General features: G+C 43.9%; 1 protein-coding gene across 1 annotated transcript in view; it reads left to right on the top strand.

The window, feature by feature from the left end:
- The first annotated feature begins 8059 nt into the window (after positions 1-8059).
- The window catches only part of gipc2 (GIPC PDZ domain containing family, member 2), a 61370-nt gene continuing 48931 nt past the window's right edge, over positions 8060-20498 (top strand). The window contains exon 1 of the mRNA XM_059983775.1: positions 8060-8411. Within this exon, the coding sequence (XP_059839758.1) occupies positions 8127-8411 (285 nt within the window). The 5' untranslated portion in view covers positions 8060-8126. The remainder of the gene's footprint in view (positions 8412-20498) is intronic.

The raw sequence follows: 20498 nt of genomic DNA, 5'->3' as shown, positions 1-20498 counted from the left end.
TAAGATCTCCTCTCATTCTTGTGAATTCTGCGAGCACAGTCCCAGGTGACTCAATCTTTCACTCCGTCTGTGGACTCTCTTCTGTGAACTTCACGAGTGTCATTTGCTTACTCTATTGTTTGCATGATTTCTTCTTTTCTCTCTGCACATTGGGTGTTTGACAATCTTTTTTAATGTGTTCTGTTGGGTTTCTTTGTTCTGCGGCTGTCTGTAAGGAGACGAATCTCTAGGTTGTATATCATATAGATACAGTACTTCGATAATAAATGTACTTTAAAATTTGAACTTGAGGTTAAGAGTCCATTTTATTTTACAAGATGTCCATTTAAGAGTCTATGGGATAGAAGTTGTCCTTGAGCCTGCTGGTAGGTTCTTTCAGGCTTTTTAATCTCCTGCCAGATAGGAAGGGGAGAAAAGAGAATGTCTGTGGTGGGTGGGCTCTTTGGTTATTTTACTGAGGCAGTGAGAAGTGTAAAGAGAATAAAGTTGGATTAAAAAGATGCAGTGTGGGGGACACTGAAGTTCAGCACTCCCACGGTGCTATAGTGAAGTGTCAGGTAGATCTGCTCCAGTCGCAAGGATATCACCTGTACCCAGAATCTATTGACACAGTGACACCAATCCTGTCTGTGTATCTACAACTGACTGGCAAGTAGCTTTTACAGGTGGCTCAGAGTGATTGTGTCTTGAGTTACCAGACATACAGACTAGAAATAGCCCAGGGCTTATCCTGTAATTTGTGCTAAATTAACTGATCTTATTTCATCTGGAGATAGAGGAGGTCCAATTACACTGAATTTCCTTGGGTTAGGGAGGGGGTAATTGGACTAGCTTTCCTGCTCTTTGTTATAATCCTTTGACCACTGCAAGTGGTTTGAGTATAAAAGAGTTTCCATTCTGATACAGCTTTTGTACATTAAATTTAAAACCAAAATCTTACATTAAGCCACCATTTTAAGTCAAAAAGAAATAAAGATAGAAACTTGCCTAGTCCTGACAAAGGGTCTCGGCCCAAAACGCCAACTCTTTATTCCTGTCTGCAGATGCTTCCTGACCTGCTGAGCTCCTCCAGCATCTTGTGTGTGTTGCTCTCTCAGGGTGGAGGAGCAACACCTTATATTTTGTCTGGGTCACCTCCAGCCTGATGGCATGAACATTGATTTTTCCTTCTGGTAAAAATATTTATTTCCCTCCTCCTCCTCTCTTCTTCTATTCCCCACTATAGTCTTTTACCTCTTCTCAGCTGCCTATGAATTCTCCCCGGGCCCCCTCCTCCTTCCCATTCTCCTCTGGTCCACTCTCCTCTCCTATCAGATTCCTTCCTCTCCAGGCCTTGACCTTTCCCACCCACTTGGCCTCACTTATCACCTAGCCATCCTTCCCCTCTCCCCACCTTTTATTCTGGCATCTTCCCCTTTTCTTTTCAGTCCTGAAGAAAGGTCTCAGCCCGAAATATCAACTGTTTATTCACTTCCATAGATGCTGTCTGACCTGCTGAGTTCCCCCAGCATTGTGCGTGTGTTGCTGATGGTCATTTGTTACCCTGCCTGTACTGCTTTTCATATGGAGTTATTTTTCCCTCAGGGAAATCTATCCATTGAGGATTTTGATTTTTCTCATTATTTCTTACCATTGTTTATCTAACAAACAGCTTTTTGTCTCTCCTACCTATGTAATTTTCCCTTTTTTAAAGTTCAGTACATGAATTTCTTTCTGAATTGTGTCTCTCTTGAAACTGAATACGTTCCACCACTCGGTTCATGAAAAGTAAAGAGCCTGAATTAATTGAGCGTAACACACACAAAATGCTGGAGGAATTCGGCAGGTCAGGCAGCATCTATGGAGAGGAATAGACAGTTGATGTTTTGGGTGGTGACCCTTTCTTATTCTTTTGTCTATACACTTCTTAGCATTAACTCCTCTCTTAGAGTTATTTTTCAGCTCCTTGTTCAGTTTGCTCGGTATTTGTATGTTACAATGAGTAGCCATGGTCACTCATGTGGGTCCCAGCTATGCCAGTCTGTTTGTCAGCAACATGGAACAGTCTGTGTTCCAAGCTTACACTGGTGACCGTCCCGCTCTTTTCCTATGCTATACCGATGACTGCATCCAAGCTGAACTTGTCAACTTCATCCACTTTGCCTCCAACTTCCACCCTGCCCTCAAATTCAACTGGTCCATTTCCAGCGTCTCCCTTCCCTTCCTCGATCTCACTGTCTCTACCTCCACCGATGTATATTACAAATCCATGGACTCTCACTGCTACCTGGACTACACCTTGTCCCACCCCACTACTTGTAACAATGCCATCCCCTTTTCCCAATTCCTTGTCTCCATCACATCTGCTCTCAGGATGAGGCTTTTCATTCTAGAAGGAAGGAGATGTCCTCCTTTTTCAAAGAAAGGGGCGTCCCTTCCTCCTCCAGCAATGCTGCCCTCAACCACATCTCTTCCATTTCATGCACATCTGTTCTTACCATATCCTCCTGCCATGCAAACAGGGGTAGTATTCCTCTTATCCTCACCTTCCACCCCACCAGCCTCCGCGTCCAGCACAGAATTCTCTGAAACTTCTGCACTTCCAACGGGATCCCACCACTCAGCACATCTTTCCCTCCTCCTTCACTTGTTGCTTTCCACAGGGATCGCTCTCTTGTCCATTCGTCCCTCCCCTGTGATCTTCCTCCTGGCACTTATCCTTGCAAGCGGAACAAGTGCTAACCTGCCCCTACACCTCCTCCCTCACCGTCATCCAGGTACCCAAACAGTCCTTCCAGGTGAGGCGACACTTCACCTGTGAGTCTGTTGGGATCATTTAGTGTGTTTGGTGTTCCCGGTGTATCGGTGAGACCCTACGTAGATTGGGAGACCGTTTTGCCGAGCTTCTATGCTCAGTCTGCCGGAGAAAGCAGGATCTCCCAGTGGCCACCCATTTTAATTCCACTTCCCATTCCCATTCCGATATGTCCATCCATGGCCTCCTCTACTGTTGTGATGAGGCCATTCTGAGGATGGAGGAACAACACCTTATGTTCTGTTTGGGTAGCCTCCAACCTGATGACATGAACATTGATTTCTCAAACTTCTGGTAATGTCCCCCCAACTACCCCCCCCCCCCATTCACCATTTCCCATTTCCTTCTCCTATCTCACCTTATTTCCTTGACTGCTCATTACCTCCCTCTGGTGCTCCTCCCCACTTTTATTTCTTTCATGGCTTTCTCTCTCTTTCACCAATCAACTTCCCAACTCTTTGCTTCATCCTTTCCCCTCCAGGTTTCACTTGTCACCTGGTGTTTCTCATTCCCCTCTCCCCGCCCTTTAGATCCACTCCGCAGATATCTTCTCCAGTCCTGCAGAAGGGTTTCAGCCTGAAATGTTGACTGTACTTCTCTCTCGCTGTGAAATGGGAACACCTCTTTTTCCCTTAATAGAGAGACAGAGAGCCTGTGGTATGTCGAATTACTGGGTGAACAAGTAGTCTTTGGGGTACTGTGTCTTTATTGATGCTTTGTTGCATGCTTGAGTGCTTGGTTTGGGATGCTGATGCTTTTTTTGTTGGTGAGGGAGGGGGGATTGTTGTTTTGCTGCTGTTTACTTGTGGGAGGGGGAGCTGGGGGGGGGCTTTGGGGTTCTAATGTTTAACTGTCATTCATTCTTTGAGGCACTCCTCTGTTTTCGTGGATGGTTGCAAAGAAAGGGTATTTCAGGATGTATCAAGACGTACAAAAAAGCTGGACGAGCTCAGCAGGTCAGGCAGTATCCGGCTGAGTTCGTCCAGCTTTTTTGTACGACTTGATTTGACCACAGCATCTGCAGTGCACTTTGAGTTTAGATTTCAGGATGTATATTGTATACATTTCTCTGACATTAAATGTACCTTTGAAACCTTTGAACCTGAGCCTCTGTATCTCCCTCTGCAATTGGAAGACCTCAATCTGTATGTATTGGTGATAATATCTCCTCCTCGCTGACGATCAACACTGGTCCTCCTCAGGGATGTGCAATCGGCCCATTGCTCTACTCTCTCTATACCCATGACTGTGTGGGTAGGCATAGGTCAAATACCATCTATAAATTTGCCGATGATACAACCATTGTTGGTAGAATCTCAGATGGAGAGGGTGGACAGGAGCGAGATATACCAGCTACAGTAGTTCAGAAGTGTCGTAGCAACAACCTTGCACTCAGTGTCAGTAAGACCAAAGAGCTGATTGTGGACTTTGTAAAGGGTAGGACGCAATCCTCGTAGAGGGATCAGAAGTGGAGAGAGTGAGAAATTCCAAGTTCCTGCGTGTCAGGATCTCTGAAGATCTAACCTGGTCCCAGCATATGGATGCAGCTGTAAAGAACGCAAAGCAGTTGCTATATTTTGAGGAGATTTGGTTTGTCATTGAAGATACTCGAAAATTTCTACAGATGTACCATGGAGAGCATTCTGACTGGCTGCAACACTGTCTGGTATGCAGGTGTGGGGCTAATGCACAGGATTGAAAGAAGCTACAGAAAATTATAAAATTAGTTGGCTGGAGAGCGTCCAGAGGAGGTTCACGAGAATGATTGAGGGAATGAAAGTGTTAATTTATGAGGAGCATTTGATGTCTCTGGGCCTATACTTGCCTGATTTTGGAAGAATGTGGGTGGGTCTCATCGAAACCCATCGGTTATTGAAAGGCTTAAATAAAATGGATGTGGAGAGGGTGCTTCCTACAGTGGGCGAGTCGAGGACCAGAGGGCACAGCCCCAGAATGGAGGGGTGTCCATTTAGAACAGAGATGAGAAGAAGCTTCTTTAACCAGAGGGTGGTGAACCTGGGGAATTCATTGCCACATACAGCTGTGGACGTCAAGTCGTTGAGTATATTTAATACAGAAGTTGATAGTGTTTTGGCTGGTCAGGCGTCAAAGGTTATGAGGAAAAGGGGTTAAAGGGATAAAAATTAGCCATGATGCTCGATTTATTGGGTGGAGGGGTGGAGATCCATCTCTACCAAAGGCGGTGTAAGGCGCTCCTTCCCACCACTTGCCTGCAGGTCACCCTTGGGCAAGATGTAGCACCTGCTTAGCCCACTGATCAGGGTCATGTGAAGCCATGGAGCAAGTGGTAGTTGGTCGTATGAGCAGCTGGTGCATATTAGAAGTCTTGGTTAAGTGAGCACTGACACCAGGCAGACAATCTCTAAGGAGTATTGATAATGGCTGGGGTCACCCATCTTGTAAAGGCACTGCCCAGAAGAAAGCAATGGCAAACCGCTGCTGTGGACAACCTTGCCAAGGATAATCATGGTCTTGGGAAGACCATGATCGCCCATGCCATATGACACGGCACATAATGATGATGATGATGGCTGTTGATCTCTTGTCTCCTCATAAACATAAACATCCTGTAGCTGCTTCCGACACATATTCCAGCCAACATACTGCAATATTTTTGCTGCTGTTAATAATTCAGTTCTTCCCCTGGCCTGTCCTGTGATTGGAGAACTGTGTATGTGCATGGGTATGTGGGAGGGAGGGAGGAAGGGGGCTTGTTTTCCTTCTTACTCTGACTTCTCAACTTTTTCTCAAGTCCTGATGAAGGGTCTCGGCCCAAATTGTCAACTATTTATTTATTTCCATTGATGCTGCCTGGCCTCCTGAGTTCCTCCAACATTTTGTGTGTGTGTGTGTGTGTGTGTGTTTGTGTGTGTGTGTGTGTGTGTGTGTGTGTTGCTCTGGATTTCTAGCATCTGCAGATTTTCTTGTGTTTATTTTGCAATTGTTGTTCTGGTCTGTTGTCTGCATTAGTTTGCTGAGCATTCTGGGCATGCTATGTTGACTCCAGAATGTGTGATGGCTCCTGCGGGCTGTCCCGCAGCACATAAGACCGTAAGATATAGGAGCAGAATCAGGCCATTTGGCCCATTGTCTGCTCTGCACTTCATCATGGCTGATCCAATTTCCCTCTCAGCCCCAAACTCCTGCCTTCTCCCTGTAATGTTTCATGCCCTGACTAATCAAGAATCTATCAATCTTTGCCTTAAATATACCTAAAGACTTGGCCTCCACAGCCACCTCTGGCAACAAATTCCACAGATTCACAACTCTCTGTCCAGCGAAATTCCTCCTCAACTCCATCCAAAAAGGATATCCCTCTATTCTGTGTCTCCTGGTCTTTGACTCCCCCACCACCTTCTCCACATGCACTCCATTGAGGCCTTTCAACATTTGATAGGTTTCAATAAAGTCACCCCTCATTCTTCCGAATTCCAGTGAATATAGGCCCAGAGCCATCAAACACTCTTTATATGACAAGCCTTTCAATCCAATAATCATTTTTGTGAACTCTGTCCAGTTTCAGCACATCCTTTCTATGATAAGGGGTCCAAAACTGTTCCCAATACTTCAAGTGAGGCTTCACCAGTGCTTTATAAAGTCTCAACATTATACCCTTGTTTTTATATTCTTGTCCTCTCAAAGTTAATGCTGACATCACATTTGCCTTTCTCACCACAGACTTGACCTTAACCTTTATGGAATCCTGCACAAGCACTCCCAAGTCCCTTTGCAGCACATCCTTACGTTGTGTTTTTGTTCACACAAATGATGCATTTTACTGTATGTTTCAATGTATGTGTGATAAATAAATTAATCTGAACCTGCAGTAGTTAAGAAATGTGCCTCATAGAATCATAGAGTAACACAACGCTGATGCAAGCTCTTTGGCCCAACTCATCCATACTAAGATGTCACCTCTAAGTTAGTCCCATTCATCCATTTGTGGCCTCAACAGAGTGGATGTGGAGGGAATGTTTCCTCTGGTGAGGGAGTCTAGACACAGTCTCAGAATAGAGGAGTGTCATTCTAGAATGGAGATGAGAAGGAATTTCTTTAGCCAGAGAGTGGTGAATCAGCAGAATTTGTTGCCTCAGGCAGCTGGGGAGGCCAAGTCATTAAGTATATTGATGGCAGAGGTTGATAGATTCTTTTTTAGTCAAGGCATGAAAGGATATGAGGAGAGGGAAGGCAGGGTGGACAGAGAAAATGGATGAAATGGCAGAGATGGATGGGCCAAATGGCCTAATTCTGCTCCTTATATCCAGTCTAAACTTATTCTATCCGCTTACTTACCCAACCATTGTTAATGTACCTGTCTCAACTAGTTTCTCAAAATTATTTTGGGAAGACAAGAATCGCTGGACTTGTAAGGGAAACAATAGCTCATTTTTTTGTGTTTTGTGTCTTTGAAGTCTAGCAAAAAAAAAGGATACCTGCAAACAGGAGGAAATCTGCAGATGCTGGAAATTCAAACAACAACACACACAAAATGCTGGTAGAACACAGCAGGCTAGGCAGCATCTATAGGGAGAAACGTCTCGGCCCAAAATGTCGACATCGCTTCCCCCTATAGATGCTGCCTAGCCTGCTGTGTTCTACCAGCATTTTGTGTGTGTTGTTAAAGGATACCTGCATCTTTTCCTATGATAAATCTTCAATATTCATGTTTCCCCCAATTTAACTGGTCAAAAACTTTCACTGGTAGGTCGACAAAATGCTGGTGGAATTTAGCAGGTCAGGCAATGTCAATAGAAAGTCGACGCTTCGGGTGAAGGCCCTTCATCAGGATGTGAAAGAAAGGGGTAGGGGAAGTCTTCTGTGTGTGTTGCCCTGCAGAATCTATTGTGTTTATATTATTGGTAGGTCAAACATGTTAAAATTCCTGATTCTCTCAAGCCTAATTCAGAGGTTGAGAGGAGCGAATAAAAGTCTCGGTACTGCAATTATTCATATACGATGACATAACAAAAACTACCCTTTTCCAGATAACAGATTCAGTTTCTCTTCAGTAAAATAATCTCACTAATTCCTTTCAACTTCTTCCACCGCCCCAGGTGCTCTCACCTGAGACGCTATGTGCATGACGTCAATGCACACGGAATTACAAGGCAATTGGACGCATGCGTTGTGAGCGTACCCCGCCAGCACCGTTGCCGGCATGCGCAGACAGAGCATGCGCTGCGAGAATTCCGCCCCTTGAAGCTCGCTGCCCCGCCCATCGCCGGGGGCTGGGCAGATTGCGCATGCGCGTTACATGGGTAGTTGGCAGAGTCGGTAGCGGGGTAAGGTTCCGCTGCACACAGAGTGGAAAATGCCGCTGGGCTTAAAGGGGAAATGGAAGCACAGATCGCGGGACAGCACTACCTTGGTGGAGAACGAAGGTGGCGCAGGCTGGAGGGGTGGCGGGATCGGGGCGTCTACCCCGAGCGCGGCCGGCGGGGCTGGGCTGCCTGCGCCGCCGTCTTACGCCCGGCCCAAGCTGGTCTTCCACACGCAGCTGGCGCACGGCAGCCCCACCGGCCGCATCGAGGGCTTCACCAATGTCCGTGAGCTTTATGCCAGGATTGCCGAGGTGTTCGATATCCCTGCCTCGGAGGTAAATGGCCGCTAACGAGCTTTCAATTGCCCCCCTTCCCTGACCTTGTAGTGTCTCCTTTTACTTCCCATTCCTTTTTTCGATCAGCCCTCTACCCCCTTTCCCAATGACCCGCACACCCCCTCTACCCCGTTTCCCAATGACCCGCACACCCCCTCTACCCCCTTTCCCACTGACCCGCACACCCCCTCTACCCCCTTTCCCACTGACCCGCACACCCCCTCTACCCCCTTTCCCATTGACCCGCACATCCCCTCTACCCCCTTACCCATTTAAACCACCCGGCCCCTCTCATTGACGTGCCCCATTTTGCAGCCTTCCCATTTAAACCTCTGTCCCCTCTACCCCAGTTTACTCCCCTCCCACTTTTCTCCATCCAGCCCCTCCTTCCCTTTGACCCTTGCCCTCTTCCACTCCTTTTCCCTATGGGTTCCTAATCACCCTCTACCACCACCTTCCTGATTGGCGCCAACTTGGCTTTTCACACACCTCCCCAACATCTCATGGGCTCTTTTTCTCCTCTTGTTTCCATCTGTCAATAAATGACCCTCCTTAGCTCCCTTTCCAATAGGGTCCCTCTACTTTGTCCCTTCTCTGTTTGGACCACATCTGCCTCCTTTGCACTCCTTTCCTCCTTCCTCTTCAGTGGGGTATACTATTTATTGTATTCACTGTGGCTCATCCTTTGTCTCCCCCTTTTCTCCCTCTTCATTGAACCTGCCCTCCCCTTTTGAATTTCTTCTCCAACTAGCATATTTGTGAGTCTCCAAATGTTTCAAGCACCTGTTTTGAAACTTAAGCTGGTTTATGGGAGAGATTGTATAATTTTACTATGAACTGATACATCTTTTCTTTCATGGTAAATCTGCAGTGTTCTAAACATCTCCATTCTTAAGGGAGATAGATCTTCCCCTCCAGCAATCTCTGGTTTTTATTTGAATGGTTATGGGAAGAAAATGCAGTGCTGACTTACCAGAAGTGCTTATCGTAGCACATTCCATTTCTCATTGAGGGGATTGAACACTTAGACAGAGCAAGCGAAGTGTAACCACTGCTGTTGACTTGCCTGCCATTGGTTTGGGTCGACCACGGACATTCCGTCCTAGCTGTCTACATGGTACGAAGCCAGGGCAGCACGGTGGTTACTACAACACTTTACAGTGCTGGCAACCCAAGTTCATTTCCCACCACTGTAAGGAGTTTTTATGTTCTCCCTGTAACTGTTGGTTTCCTCCAGGTGCCCTGGTTTCCTCCCACTGATCAAAGATGTACTGGTTGCTCATTGTAAATTGCCCTATGATTAAGTAGGGTTAAGTCGAGGTTTGCTGAGTGGTGCAGCTTGAAGGGCCGATTCGGTGTTGATAGTAAATATATGGAGGGCAAGCAGTTGCCCATGCAGCAGCCTCCCCCTCTCCATGTACATGATTAGTCCAAAGAATGATACAGTTTGGCATCACAGGAGTTGCCAGTTAGCGTTGAACTCAACGTTGGACTGCCTGAGGGACCCCATCTGCTGATTTTTTTTTTCCCATTGGGGTTTACTCCTGAAGCCTTACTCATGAGTGGGTATAATTGCAAAGCAGGAGATCTGCTTTGATGGTGGCCATCAGTTTTCTTTCTCCTAGATGAGCTGCCAACCACAGCTGACGAGCCTCATCTGACCAGTCACTGGTTTTAAGATGCCAATAACCTGACTTTGCCCCTTATCCTATCATAAGAAATAGGAGTAGGCCATCCGGCCCGTCGAGCCTACACCGTCATTCAATAAGATCATGGCTGATCTGTCCGTAAACTCAGCTCCATCCACCTGCCTTTTCCCTATAACCCTTAATTCCCCTACTATGTAAAAATCTATATAACTGCATTGTAAGTATATTTAGTGAAGAAGCCTCAACTGCTTCCCTGGGCAGAGAATTCCACAGATTCACTATTCTGGGAAAAACAGTTTCTTCTCACCTCCATCCTAAGTCTTTTCCCCTGAATCTTGAGGCAATGTCCCTGTCAGTTGAATGGTTTTGCCAGGCTTAGTCGCTCAGCCACATGTGAAGGCCAGGAGCTGGACTTGATTGTCAATGGCTATTAGGTACACATGCCAGTGGGGGTTTTTCCCCATTACCACCCCTGGTTATAGCAGCCTTAAGGTTCCTGTAATACAATGGGCCCTTACATTGTTGAGCAGCCTCATATGCAGCACTTTGTTAAAAGTCTTCTGAAAATCTAAGTAACTAACATCCAATGACTACTTTGTCTATCTTGCTTGTTATTTCCTCAAAAATTCCCCTCTCTTCTCTCCACCCCTACAAGCTATAATAACCTTGAGGGGAAACAGCAGAGAATTTCCATGCAGTAAGCTCCATAAAAGGCCAGTGTAATAGTGGCATGTAAATATTGACAATACCCTGTTCTTTCTAGACATTGTTCCTTAAAGGGCAGGCATAAAAGCGATTAGGAAATCGCTGCCATTGATGGTGCAACACTCTCACAGTGCAGCTCGGACTTGTTACTCTGTGTTACACAGATTTGAATGTAGTGCTTAGAATTGATTTTGATGAAGACTTAAATGGGAATCAGTCAGAATCAAGTTGTTTATCACTGACATATGTTGTGAAATTTGTTGTTTTGTGGAAGACCCGTTTCACACAAAATATATGATATGTGCAAAAATAGTGAGGTAGCGTTCATGGGTTCAATGTCCATTCAGAAACTTGGCAGAGGGAAAGAAGCTGTTTCTAAAGCGTTGAGTGCATGTCTTCAGGTTTCTGTACCTCCTCTCTGATGGTGGAAATTAAAACTTGAGGTTAGTATATTTTAAAAGTTACTATAAGAAGATTGTTAATTTGTACTGAGGGAAGATGGTGTTGAATGCTGAGCTATAATCAATAAACAGCAGGCTGATGTAGCTATTGCTGTTGTCCAGGTGGTCTAAGGCCTGGTGGCAAGCCAATGAGATTACATCTTCTGTAGGTCTTGTGACATGACCAACCTCTCAAAGCACAGCAGATATGCCACTGGGTGATGGTTGTTGAGGCAGCTCACTCTGCTGCTGGGTACTGGGATGATTGACCTTTTGAAGCAGGTGGGAACTTCCTACTGAAACAGTGAGAGATTGAAGGTGACCTTGCACATTCCAGCCAGTTGATTGGCACAAAGTTTTCAGTACCCTGTCATTATGCCAGCAGGCCTGACGCCTTTTGATGGTTCACCCTTTAAAGAGTGTTCTGATGTTAGCTTCCAAGGCAGAGATCATGGGGTTGAAGGATGCTATGGGGATTCACATAGTGTAGTGTATTTCTCCCTTTTAAAGTGTGCACAAAAGGCATTGAGCTTTTTGAGGAGTGAACATTGCTGCCTTTTGTGTTATTAGGCTTTGTCTTATAGGAACTAATGGCATACAAACCCTATTACAGCTGCTGTGCTTCCAGTTGTGTCTCTAAATTCAGTTAATTGCCTTTTCACTCTTGCAATGGCCTTGGGTTGTACTTGGACTACTTGTGGGGTTCTGGATCGCTGATCTTCAATATCCCCGATTGAACTCTCAGGAGATGGTGAATCTCCTGGTTCTGAAAGACTATGTTCTGGCAACTGCACACTCACCTGCACAGTCAGTGACAGTAGCAGCCCATTCATTCGTATCTGAATATGGTCCAGTCAACTGATTCAAAGCAATTTTGTAAATGCTTATTCCCCCTTGATCATAACTTTAGTTTTAGTGTCTGTCTGTATGATTGGAGTAGAAGTACAGCCAGATTATTGGACTTGCCAAAGTGTAGAACTGCAATGACACAGTAAGAGTTGCTGATGGTTGTGTAACAGTGATCGCAAGTGTTGGGTACTCTGGTTCCACAGCTGACATATTGGTGGTGGTTGTTCATAGACTTTTTCAAGCTGTTGTGGTTGAAGTTCCCCATTGATCAGAACTGGATCCGTGAAAAGACAAACGTGGATTGGATAGAGGCATCAGAGGGAATGGCAAGGAAAGCATGCAGACCAAGGTTGGATTTCTGAATTGGCCATCAGATTTCTGAAATGTCAATGAACCCATTGTGTTTGCTCTTTTTGCACTATTTGTATATTAATTTATTATATATTTAATTAATTTATTATAAATATTTAAAAATTGACTACTTAAGCACTGTCCCAATTAGCCAGTTTCATGGAAATAAAGAAATACTGTTTAACTGAGTAACAAATTATGTATTTAAATGAAATGCAGAACAAATTAGAACCTTACTAGTACCACTACACTACTATAGTTATCAATGGAGGAGTTCATTCCATGTACTCTGCCCTGTTTTATTGATTGACTAAATGAACAAGATCAGTGCAGATGATGGACTGCCTTTGTCCAAATCTTAATTTTCATTATAACGTTCAAGATGATTGTCAATACATTCACTATTCCTAACTTGTTGAAGTCATGAAATCATTCGTTTTTCACTTCTGCTATTTCTGGCATCTCCAAGCCTGAAGGCTTGAACTGTGGAGAGCTAAACAGTTCTGAATTGTCATAATGCTTATTTCACAACTATCAGTGACAATAATTTCCGCTTTTTGAACACAAACGCACGCAACTGGTGCTAATTAAAAGCTGATTGCACTAAGCATGGTGACGCTAATCAGAAACTTTAGTAGGCCTCCTGTCCCAATTAAGCAGCACAGTGTCCCAAATAAATTAAGAGAATTACAGTTATTTTCTCAATTTAGTCCTTGTTATTCAGGAGTTGTTTCAAATAGATGGCTAGCCCGATTAACTGGAATCCACAAATGAGAAAATCAGCAGATGCTGGAAATCTGAGCAATACACACAAAATGCTGGAGGAACTCAGCAGGCCAGGCAGCATCTATGAGAGAAAAAAAAGTACAGTCAGCGTTTTGAGCAGAAACCCCGAGTCCTGCCAAAGGGTTTCAGTATGAAATGTTGACTGTACCTTTTTCCATGATGCTGCCTGGCCAGCAGAATTCCTCGGGCATTTTGTGTGTTAACTGGAATCTGCTGTCTGTGTGTGTTTATTTAGTAGACGCCATACACTGATGTATCACTTCTCAAACATCCTTGTTCAAGATGTTCATATTCAAAGTACAGAAGTACATTGTCTATGTACTTTGATAACAAATTTACATCTCTTGATTCATTTTCCTGCAGGCACTCACAGTGGAACAAAGAAAATACACTAGAATTAATGAAAAACTACACGCAAAGTCTGACAAACATCCAATGTGCAAAAGGCAATTTGTGTATATACAAAAAATAAATAATACTGAGCATGAGTTTGAGTCCTTGAAAGTGAATTCAAGGACATTAAAGCAGATAAATTAGTCCCTGAACTCCTTATTTTTGTCAATTTGTGTGCTTGGACCATTTCCTATATTAACACAGTGTTATATGTATAAATTTGTTACTGTATCTATGAGCACTTGAAATAGGGCTCTGATAATTTTCACTGCTTTAAAAATGTCCCTTCAAGTTACAGTCCCCTTGAGAATACTGATAGACGCACATCCTGGATTTTTCTCCCACATGATACACCCACAGCCTGCTCTGCAAGTGTATCTCATATCCTGTCTGGATCTGTAATTTGATCTGGCACATTGAGCCAATAATTCTGTCAATCTATTTTCCCCCTTGCTTAACATAATTATTTACACTAAAGAATTTACTATGAATAATTAGGCTTGAGCTCTTTCCTGGCTTTCTGTTAAGTTTCTTAAATAATCTTTGAAAAAATGTTTGTGATTGAAATACGTTTGGTCTTTAAATAAAATTAGTAATGTTGAATTGAAAAGTATATATTGTGCTGTTGAAGATCGGGTCTTCATAGTAATAATTAATGTAATTGTGAACTAGCAAGCAGGAGATCCTGGATGCCATGACAAACTGTCAGGTGCATGACGAGGGAAATCCTCTACATCCTGTTTCTAAGGAAAATGATTTTGTGCTTGAAGTAGTTATCAACTCTTAGAGTTTAATGCTGTTGCTAAGGAAGGTTTTCCTATTTTGTTTGAAAACTGTCCACAGAAAAACTATTTTCAGGAAACCTTTCTTGCTGATCTTGTTTCTCGGTGCTTATGAAATTAACACAGAGTACAGGTGTCCCCCCCCCCTTTGCAAAGGTAGAGTGCTCCTATGAAACCTTTCTTAAGCTGAAATGGTGTAAAGTGAAGAACCATTAATTTATATGGGAAATTTTTTTTTGTAAAAGCAAAAATCCTCTTCGTAATGTGAAAACAGGTTACGAATGTAGGTCTTTTGTAAAAGCGAAGTGGCATAAAGCAAACATTCGTAAAGCAGGGGACACCTGATACTAAATATCGTTTGATTCACTTACACAGCATTTGAGGTTACCTGTGATAATCAGTTGAACATGTTTGAGGAGAAGGTGCAGAGATGCAGATACTCAGGTAAATAAAGCTAACTTGTTTTATAAATTTTGATCCACAATCAATGTGGCATAAAATTTTGAAGTAAAAGGCATTTTAAAACCCATTTTTACACAATCATCACTGGTAATTTTTAATGAAAATTTGATTTTTGGATTCCTTTCTGAAAAAGTATTACATATTTAATATTGCATTTACCCAGTGCACAAGTTGTGGATCACTTTTGACTGTGCTTCATTTAAGAGCCCTTATTGCTGAAGTCTGCATTGTAAGATTAGTCATCAGTCACATATGAAATTGGATTTTGAACACTAATCACCCATTGGCCATTGCTGAGACAACTTCCATTCTTTGAGTATTTGCCTTTATGCTAGGTTTGTGAATGAAAATGAGAAGGGAATTCTGTCCACTTTGAGGCACAGTGGAGTTGATTTTCACTGCATGCCTTTTGTCTCACTAATGATCTTGGCTCCCTCAGTGAAAAGGACCTTGCGTTTGGTTTTCCCTTAGATGTTCATCTCAATTTTGTGTTTGCTCCTTGATGGTATGAAAACAAGCAGATCTACTATGGAAGCTTTCTATGTGTTGGCTGCTTGCCATTGCTGCCTGCCACACATCCAACAGTGCCCTTGGGTCAGCTGCAGGGTCATCAGACAAGGATCACTACCTTAGATCTGGTACATCTCCTGGTGGTGGAGCAGTGGCAAGGATGTCTCCCTGGCACTCCCTGCAGTGGGGTTAGTCAGTCCCCCAAAATCTGTCCTTTCTCCTTAGCCACAGCCAAAAGCTAACCTTTTCTGCCTCTTAAGCCAACTCTCTGGTGGCTGATGTGAGCCTCACTCCATTCGCTGCTATATCATGGAGTAACCTTGTCTTCAGTGTGCTGACAAAGCCCAGCATCCTACCTCCACAGGGTAGAAGATGGTCCTGTAGCCAGCTTTCTTACACTCTACTGCCAAGTCTGAGTACTTCAGCCTCTTCTGCTCATGGGCAGCCTCCACTCCTTCTTCCCATTGGATGGTTAACTCAATGAGGAGGACTGTCTTGGTAGCCCTGGACCATAGTACTATGTCTAGGCAGAGAGATATGATGGTGATTTCCATGGGGAGCTGCTGCTGCTCTGCCGAAATCTGCTTCATGTTCCACTCCTTGCCTGAAGGAGCTCTTGGGTGGGTGCATTGAGCGCTCTTACCACCCTTAACAAATGGGATGAGTTGTCGTCCCACTGGGGAATGGCTGTTTCCCACATCTTGACTGCAGATCTCCAGGATCTCTGCTTGCTACTTTAGGACCTGGTTGTGTCACTATTGGGAGTGCCCTTGGGACGATGCAGTCTTACACTCTGCCAGGATGTATTGGAGGTTGGCATTGGTGGTTTCACTCGGGGCGGCTATCCTTACTGCCGAACCACTAGTGAAGATTTCAGGGGCAGGGCAAGGTATCATAGATTACCCTCATGAGGAAGTTGAGTCTAATGTGGTATATTCCACAGGTTAGACTGGCTGAATGACCTATTGGTGGTGCCCTCCCATGTTGTCCAGCTTCCCTAGTGGCCTTGTGCCACTGCCTTCACCCTGTAGCGCTCTTGCTCTTTGTCACCTCCATGACCATTGCTTTCCTCTTTCTTTGAGGCCTTGGACGAGAAATATGCTGCCTGCCCCCAGCCAAGTCCTGTATGTCCAGACTGGACTCTGAAGGCATCATTTTGGTGCTGCAGCCTGCTGATGGCTTGAGCTTTCCATATATGGCTGGTATGGATTGGGGCATTGGCACTCCTCACCAGAAGTTTGGTTGTTTCTCTCAGCTCAGTGACCAGGGTTTTCTCATGCTTGTACCCGAGGCTGATGGATTTCAGTGGCAGTGGCAACATCTTCTGGAAGAGGCAGTGTCCAAGAAATACTGAGGTAGCTCCAGCTATTTCTGGATATATGAGATGGCCATCTCATCTGCCCTACTGGCTATTGAAGGAATTTTACACATTTTCAGGGTCCACATCACTTTTTGGTACAGTCTGAACTCATAATACCACACTTTATATTTTTCAGGTAGTTGGCTCTGGTTGATTCTGGCCAGACTGTCTGTGAGCTGTTTCTGTGGTACTTTTTCCCACCTGCCTGTCAGAGTGCTGTGTGGTGTACTGCTACCTCCCAAGGCTTTGGATGGGTTGCTTAGCCAGCAATGGGATTTCCTGACCTACAACAACCAAAGTGATGTTGTCACTTCTGACCCCTTTTTGAAGGGATAGGCTTTGCAACTTGGAGGGCTTGGATATTCATCCTTGCTCATGTTGTTAGCTCATCCGGCCTTTTCAGCAGCTTTCTTATGCATGCAGTCATCTGAAGGGTGCTTGTGACATCATCCATATAGCTGCTCAAAGGAAGAAGCCTCTGTCCTGATTGTAGCTTTATCCCTCCAACCACCTGCCTTGCTCCAGTTAGGATGATTTCAAAGACTGTCTTTGAGCAAGATGGTACATCCCATTACAGTGCCTACTTGGAGCTGCTGCCACCCCACTTGTAAAGTCTCAAAAAGAGAAGCCCATTTGTAGGTCGCTGAAGTAATTGGAAACCAGGCCCTGAATGCAATCGGGAATGTAAAAGAACTCCATTGCAAAGATGATGAGGTGGTGAGGCACTGATCCATAGGCATTCATTAGATCCAGCCATATGACGTGTAATTCACCTTTCTCATGCTTGCTTTGTTGGATCTTGTCCCATATCAGTGATGCATGCTGCACACCTGTAAAGCCTAAAACTCCTGCCTTCAGTCAGCTGGTGCCAGTGTATCCATTGCCCATGAGGTGGCAGGTCATCCTCTTAGCCACGACAGAGATGAAGATGTTCCCCTCCATATCCAGCAGTGCAGTGCTCCTGAACTGGTTGATAGAACTGGAGTTCTGCTGTTTGGGGATGAACGCTGCCACAGCTCTTTCCCACCCTGATCGGATGTGCTGTTTTTTCCAGGCAGATCTCATTAGGTTCCACAGTGTCTTTAGTACACAAGGTTTTGTGATGCACTGATGTCAAACAAGGCAGCAATATTGTCCCAACAGTTTTCTCAGGGTTTCTGGCTGATTGTTGCAATTCAACTTCAACAAACCTCCTGTGGGATGGAGCTGATCTTTGGAACTAATGGGAAGCTGTCCTATCTTGCATTGTATCGTGACTAGATTCCATTAAGAATTAGAATCAGGTTCAATACCATCAGCATGTGTTGTGAAATTTGTTAACTTTGTGGCAGCAGAAAAATGCAATACATGATAGAGAGAAAACTGAATTACAGCAAGTGTGTATGTATATAAATTAAATAAGTAGTGCAAAACTAAAAAAAGTAACGAGATTCAATGTCCATTCAGAAATTGGATGGCAGAAGGGAAGAAGCTATTCCTGAATTGTTGAGTATGTGGCTTTAGGCTTCTATACCTTCTTCCTGATAGTAGCAATGAAAAGAGGGTGTGTCCTACGTGGTGGAGGTCCTTAATGATGGATGTTGCCTTTCTGAGGCACCGCTCCTTGAAGTTGACCTGGATTCTGCAGAGGCTAGTGCCCATGATGGAGCTGGACAATTTCCAATTTTGCAACCCTCTGTGGCTTGTTTCGATTCTGTGCAGTAGTACTGCCCCCCCCCCGCCCCCAAGATGGTAATGCAGTGAGTTAGAATGATGTCCACAGTCCATCTGTAGAAATTTATGTTTATGGTGATATACCAAATCTCAAACTCCTAATGAAATATAGCCGTTCTCTTGCCTTCTTCATAGGTGTGTGATATGTTGGGTCCTCAGAGGTATTGACACCCAGGAACTTGAAATTGCTCAAGTTCTCCACTCTCTCCATTTCTGATCCCGCTGAGGACTGGTGTGCATTCCCTCATTTTATCCTTTCTGAAGTACACAATCAGTTCTTCGGTCTTACTGACGTTGAGTGCAAGGTGGTTGCTGCAACATCATTCAACTAATTGGTATATCTTGCTCCTGTACATCCTCTTGTCTCCATCTGAGATTCTACCAAGAATGCTTGTATTGTTAGCAAATTTATGGATGGTGTTTGAGCTGTGCCTAGCTACGCAGTTGTAGTGAGTAGAGCAGTGGGCTAAGCATACATCCCTGAGGTTCACCAGTGTTAATTGGTGGAGATGTTATTTCCAGTCAACACTGATTGTGGTTTGTGGTGAGGAAGTCAAGTGTCCAGTTGCAGATAATCAGGCGACCTACGATAATCCTATATCTGTTAGGGTTGATAGCTGGTTAACTGGTAATTTTGCAAGTTCTCAGTACTCTGATTTTGTTAGGCTGCCTTTTTAAAGCCCTATCTTGTGTGTGACATCTGTGTGAACTAGATGTGAAATTGTTTTCTAACAATGAGATGATTAATGGGTATTTGCCAAGAGTGGCACAGCATGAGAGATCTCTTTCAAATTACAAATTATGAAAGATGGCACATACAAAATGTCACCATTTTTTGAATGTAAACATGTTTTTCATTTTTTTTTCTCTTGTTGGCTTAGTCACAGACATTCAGCTTGTAACTGGATGGAAATGTTTGCACCTACCTGCTGAGATAGTTAACTTTGCTTTGGAGCCAGCTTTTAAACTGAGTGGTTCGTATGTCATTGCTTTTGTAATCCCTTGATATTTTAGAAGATTCAATCATTGTGTTTAAAATGGAGTCTGACTGCCTGAGCCTGTTGGTAGTTGAATTGAATGATTCTTTATTACTGTTCTTAATGCAAATATCCAGTGAACCAATCATGTGGCAGCAACCCAGTGCATTAATAGCATGCACACATGATGAAGAGGTTCAGGTGTTCAGACCAAACATCAGAATTGGGAAGAAATGTGATCTAAGTGATTTATACTGTGGAATGATTATTGGTGCCAGATGGGGTGGTTTGAGTAGCTCAGAAACTGGTGATCTTCTTGCACAAGGGTCTCTGCAGTTTACACAGAATGGTGTGTAAAACAAAAATATGTCCAGTGAGTAGCTGTTTTGTAGGCAAAGATGTCTTGTTAATGAGAAAGATCAGAGGGGAATGGTGATACTGGTTGAAGCTGACAGAAAGGTGACAGTAACTTAAATAAGTACACTTTACAAAAGTGGCATGAAAAAGAGCAGCTCTGAACACACAGCACGTTGAGCCCTGAAGTGAATGGACTACTCTGGGTTCTATTCCTGTACCTTTAAAAAAAAATAGTGGCCACTGTGTGTATGCTCTTGTAAAACACTTGGGAGAAGACCATGATCAAGACAAGTTTTAATTATATTTCAGAGTCATTTAACATAACTAGAAACAGTTCTATTGTGGGGTTAATACAGAGTGAGGGGCCATGACTATAGGTCATAGGTGAGAAGTAACATCAGGGAGCTGCTGGAAAGCTTCTCTGTAAAGGCAATTGGTGCTAGGACGATTGTAGCTTTTAAGACTGGGGTCACCTACATAATTCGCAACTGTGCTATGGCTTAAAAAATAAGTTACTATAACCGAACATATTAACCATGAATGTAGAAGTTTTTCAATTTTTCTATATTTTTATTATGAATAAATGTAAAAAAAAAGTAAGCAACACAATGCTGGAGGAACTGAGCAGGTCAGGCAGCATCTATGCAAATGAAAAAACAGTCGATGTTTTGGGCTGAGACCCTTCATCAGCACTGGAAAGGAAGGGGGAAGGAGACAGAATAAAAAGGTGGGAGATGGGGAAGGAGTACAAAC

This window comes from Hypanus sabinus, chromosome 11 (assembly GCF_030144855.1).
Source record: "Hypanus sabinus isolate sHypSab1 chromosome 11, sHypSab1.hap1, whole genome shotgun sequence".
NCBI classification, from domain to species: domain Eukaryota; kingdom Metazoa; phylum Chordata; class Chondrichthyes; order Myliobatiformes; family Dasyatidae; genus Hypanus; species Hypanus sabinus.
This window is presented reverse-complemented; position numbering and strand designations above follow the sequence as displayed.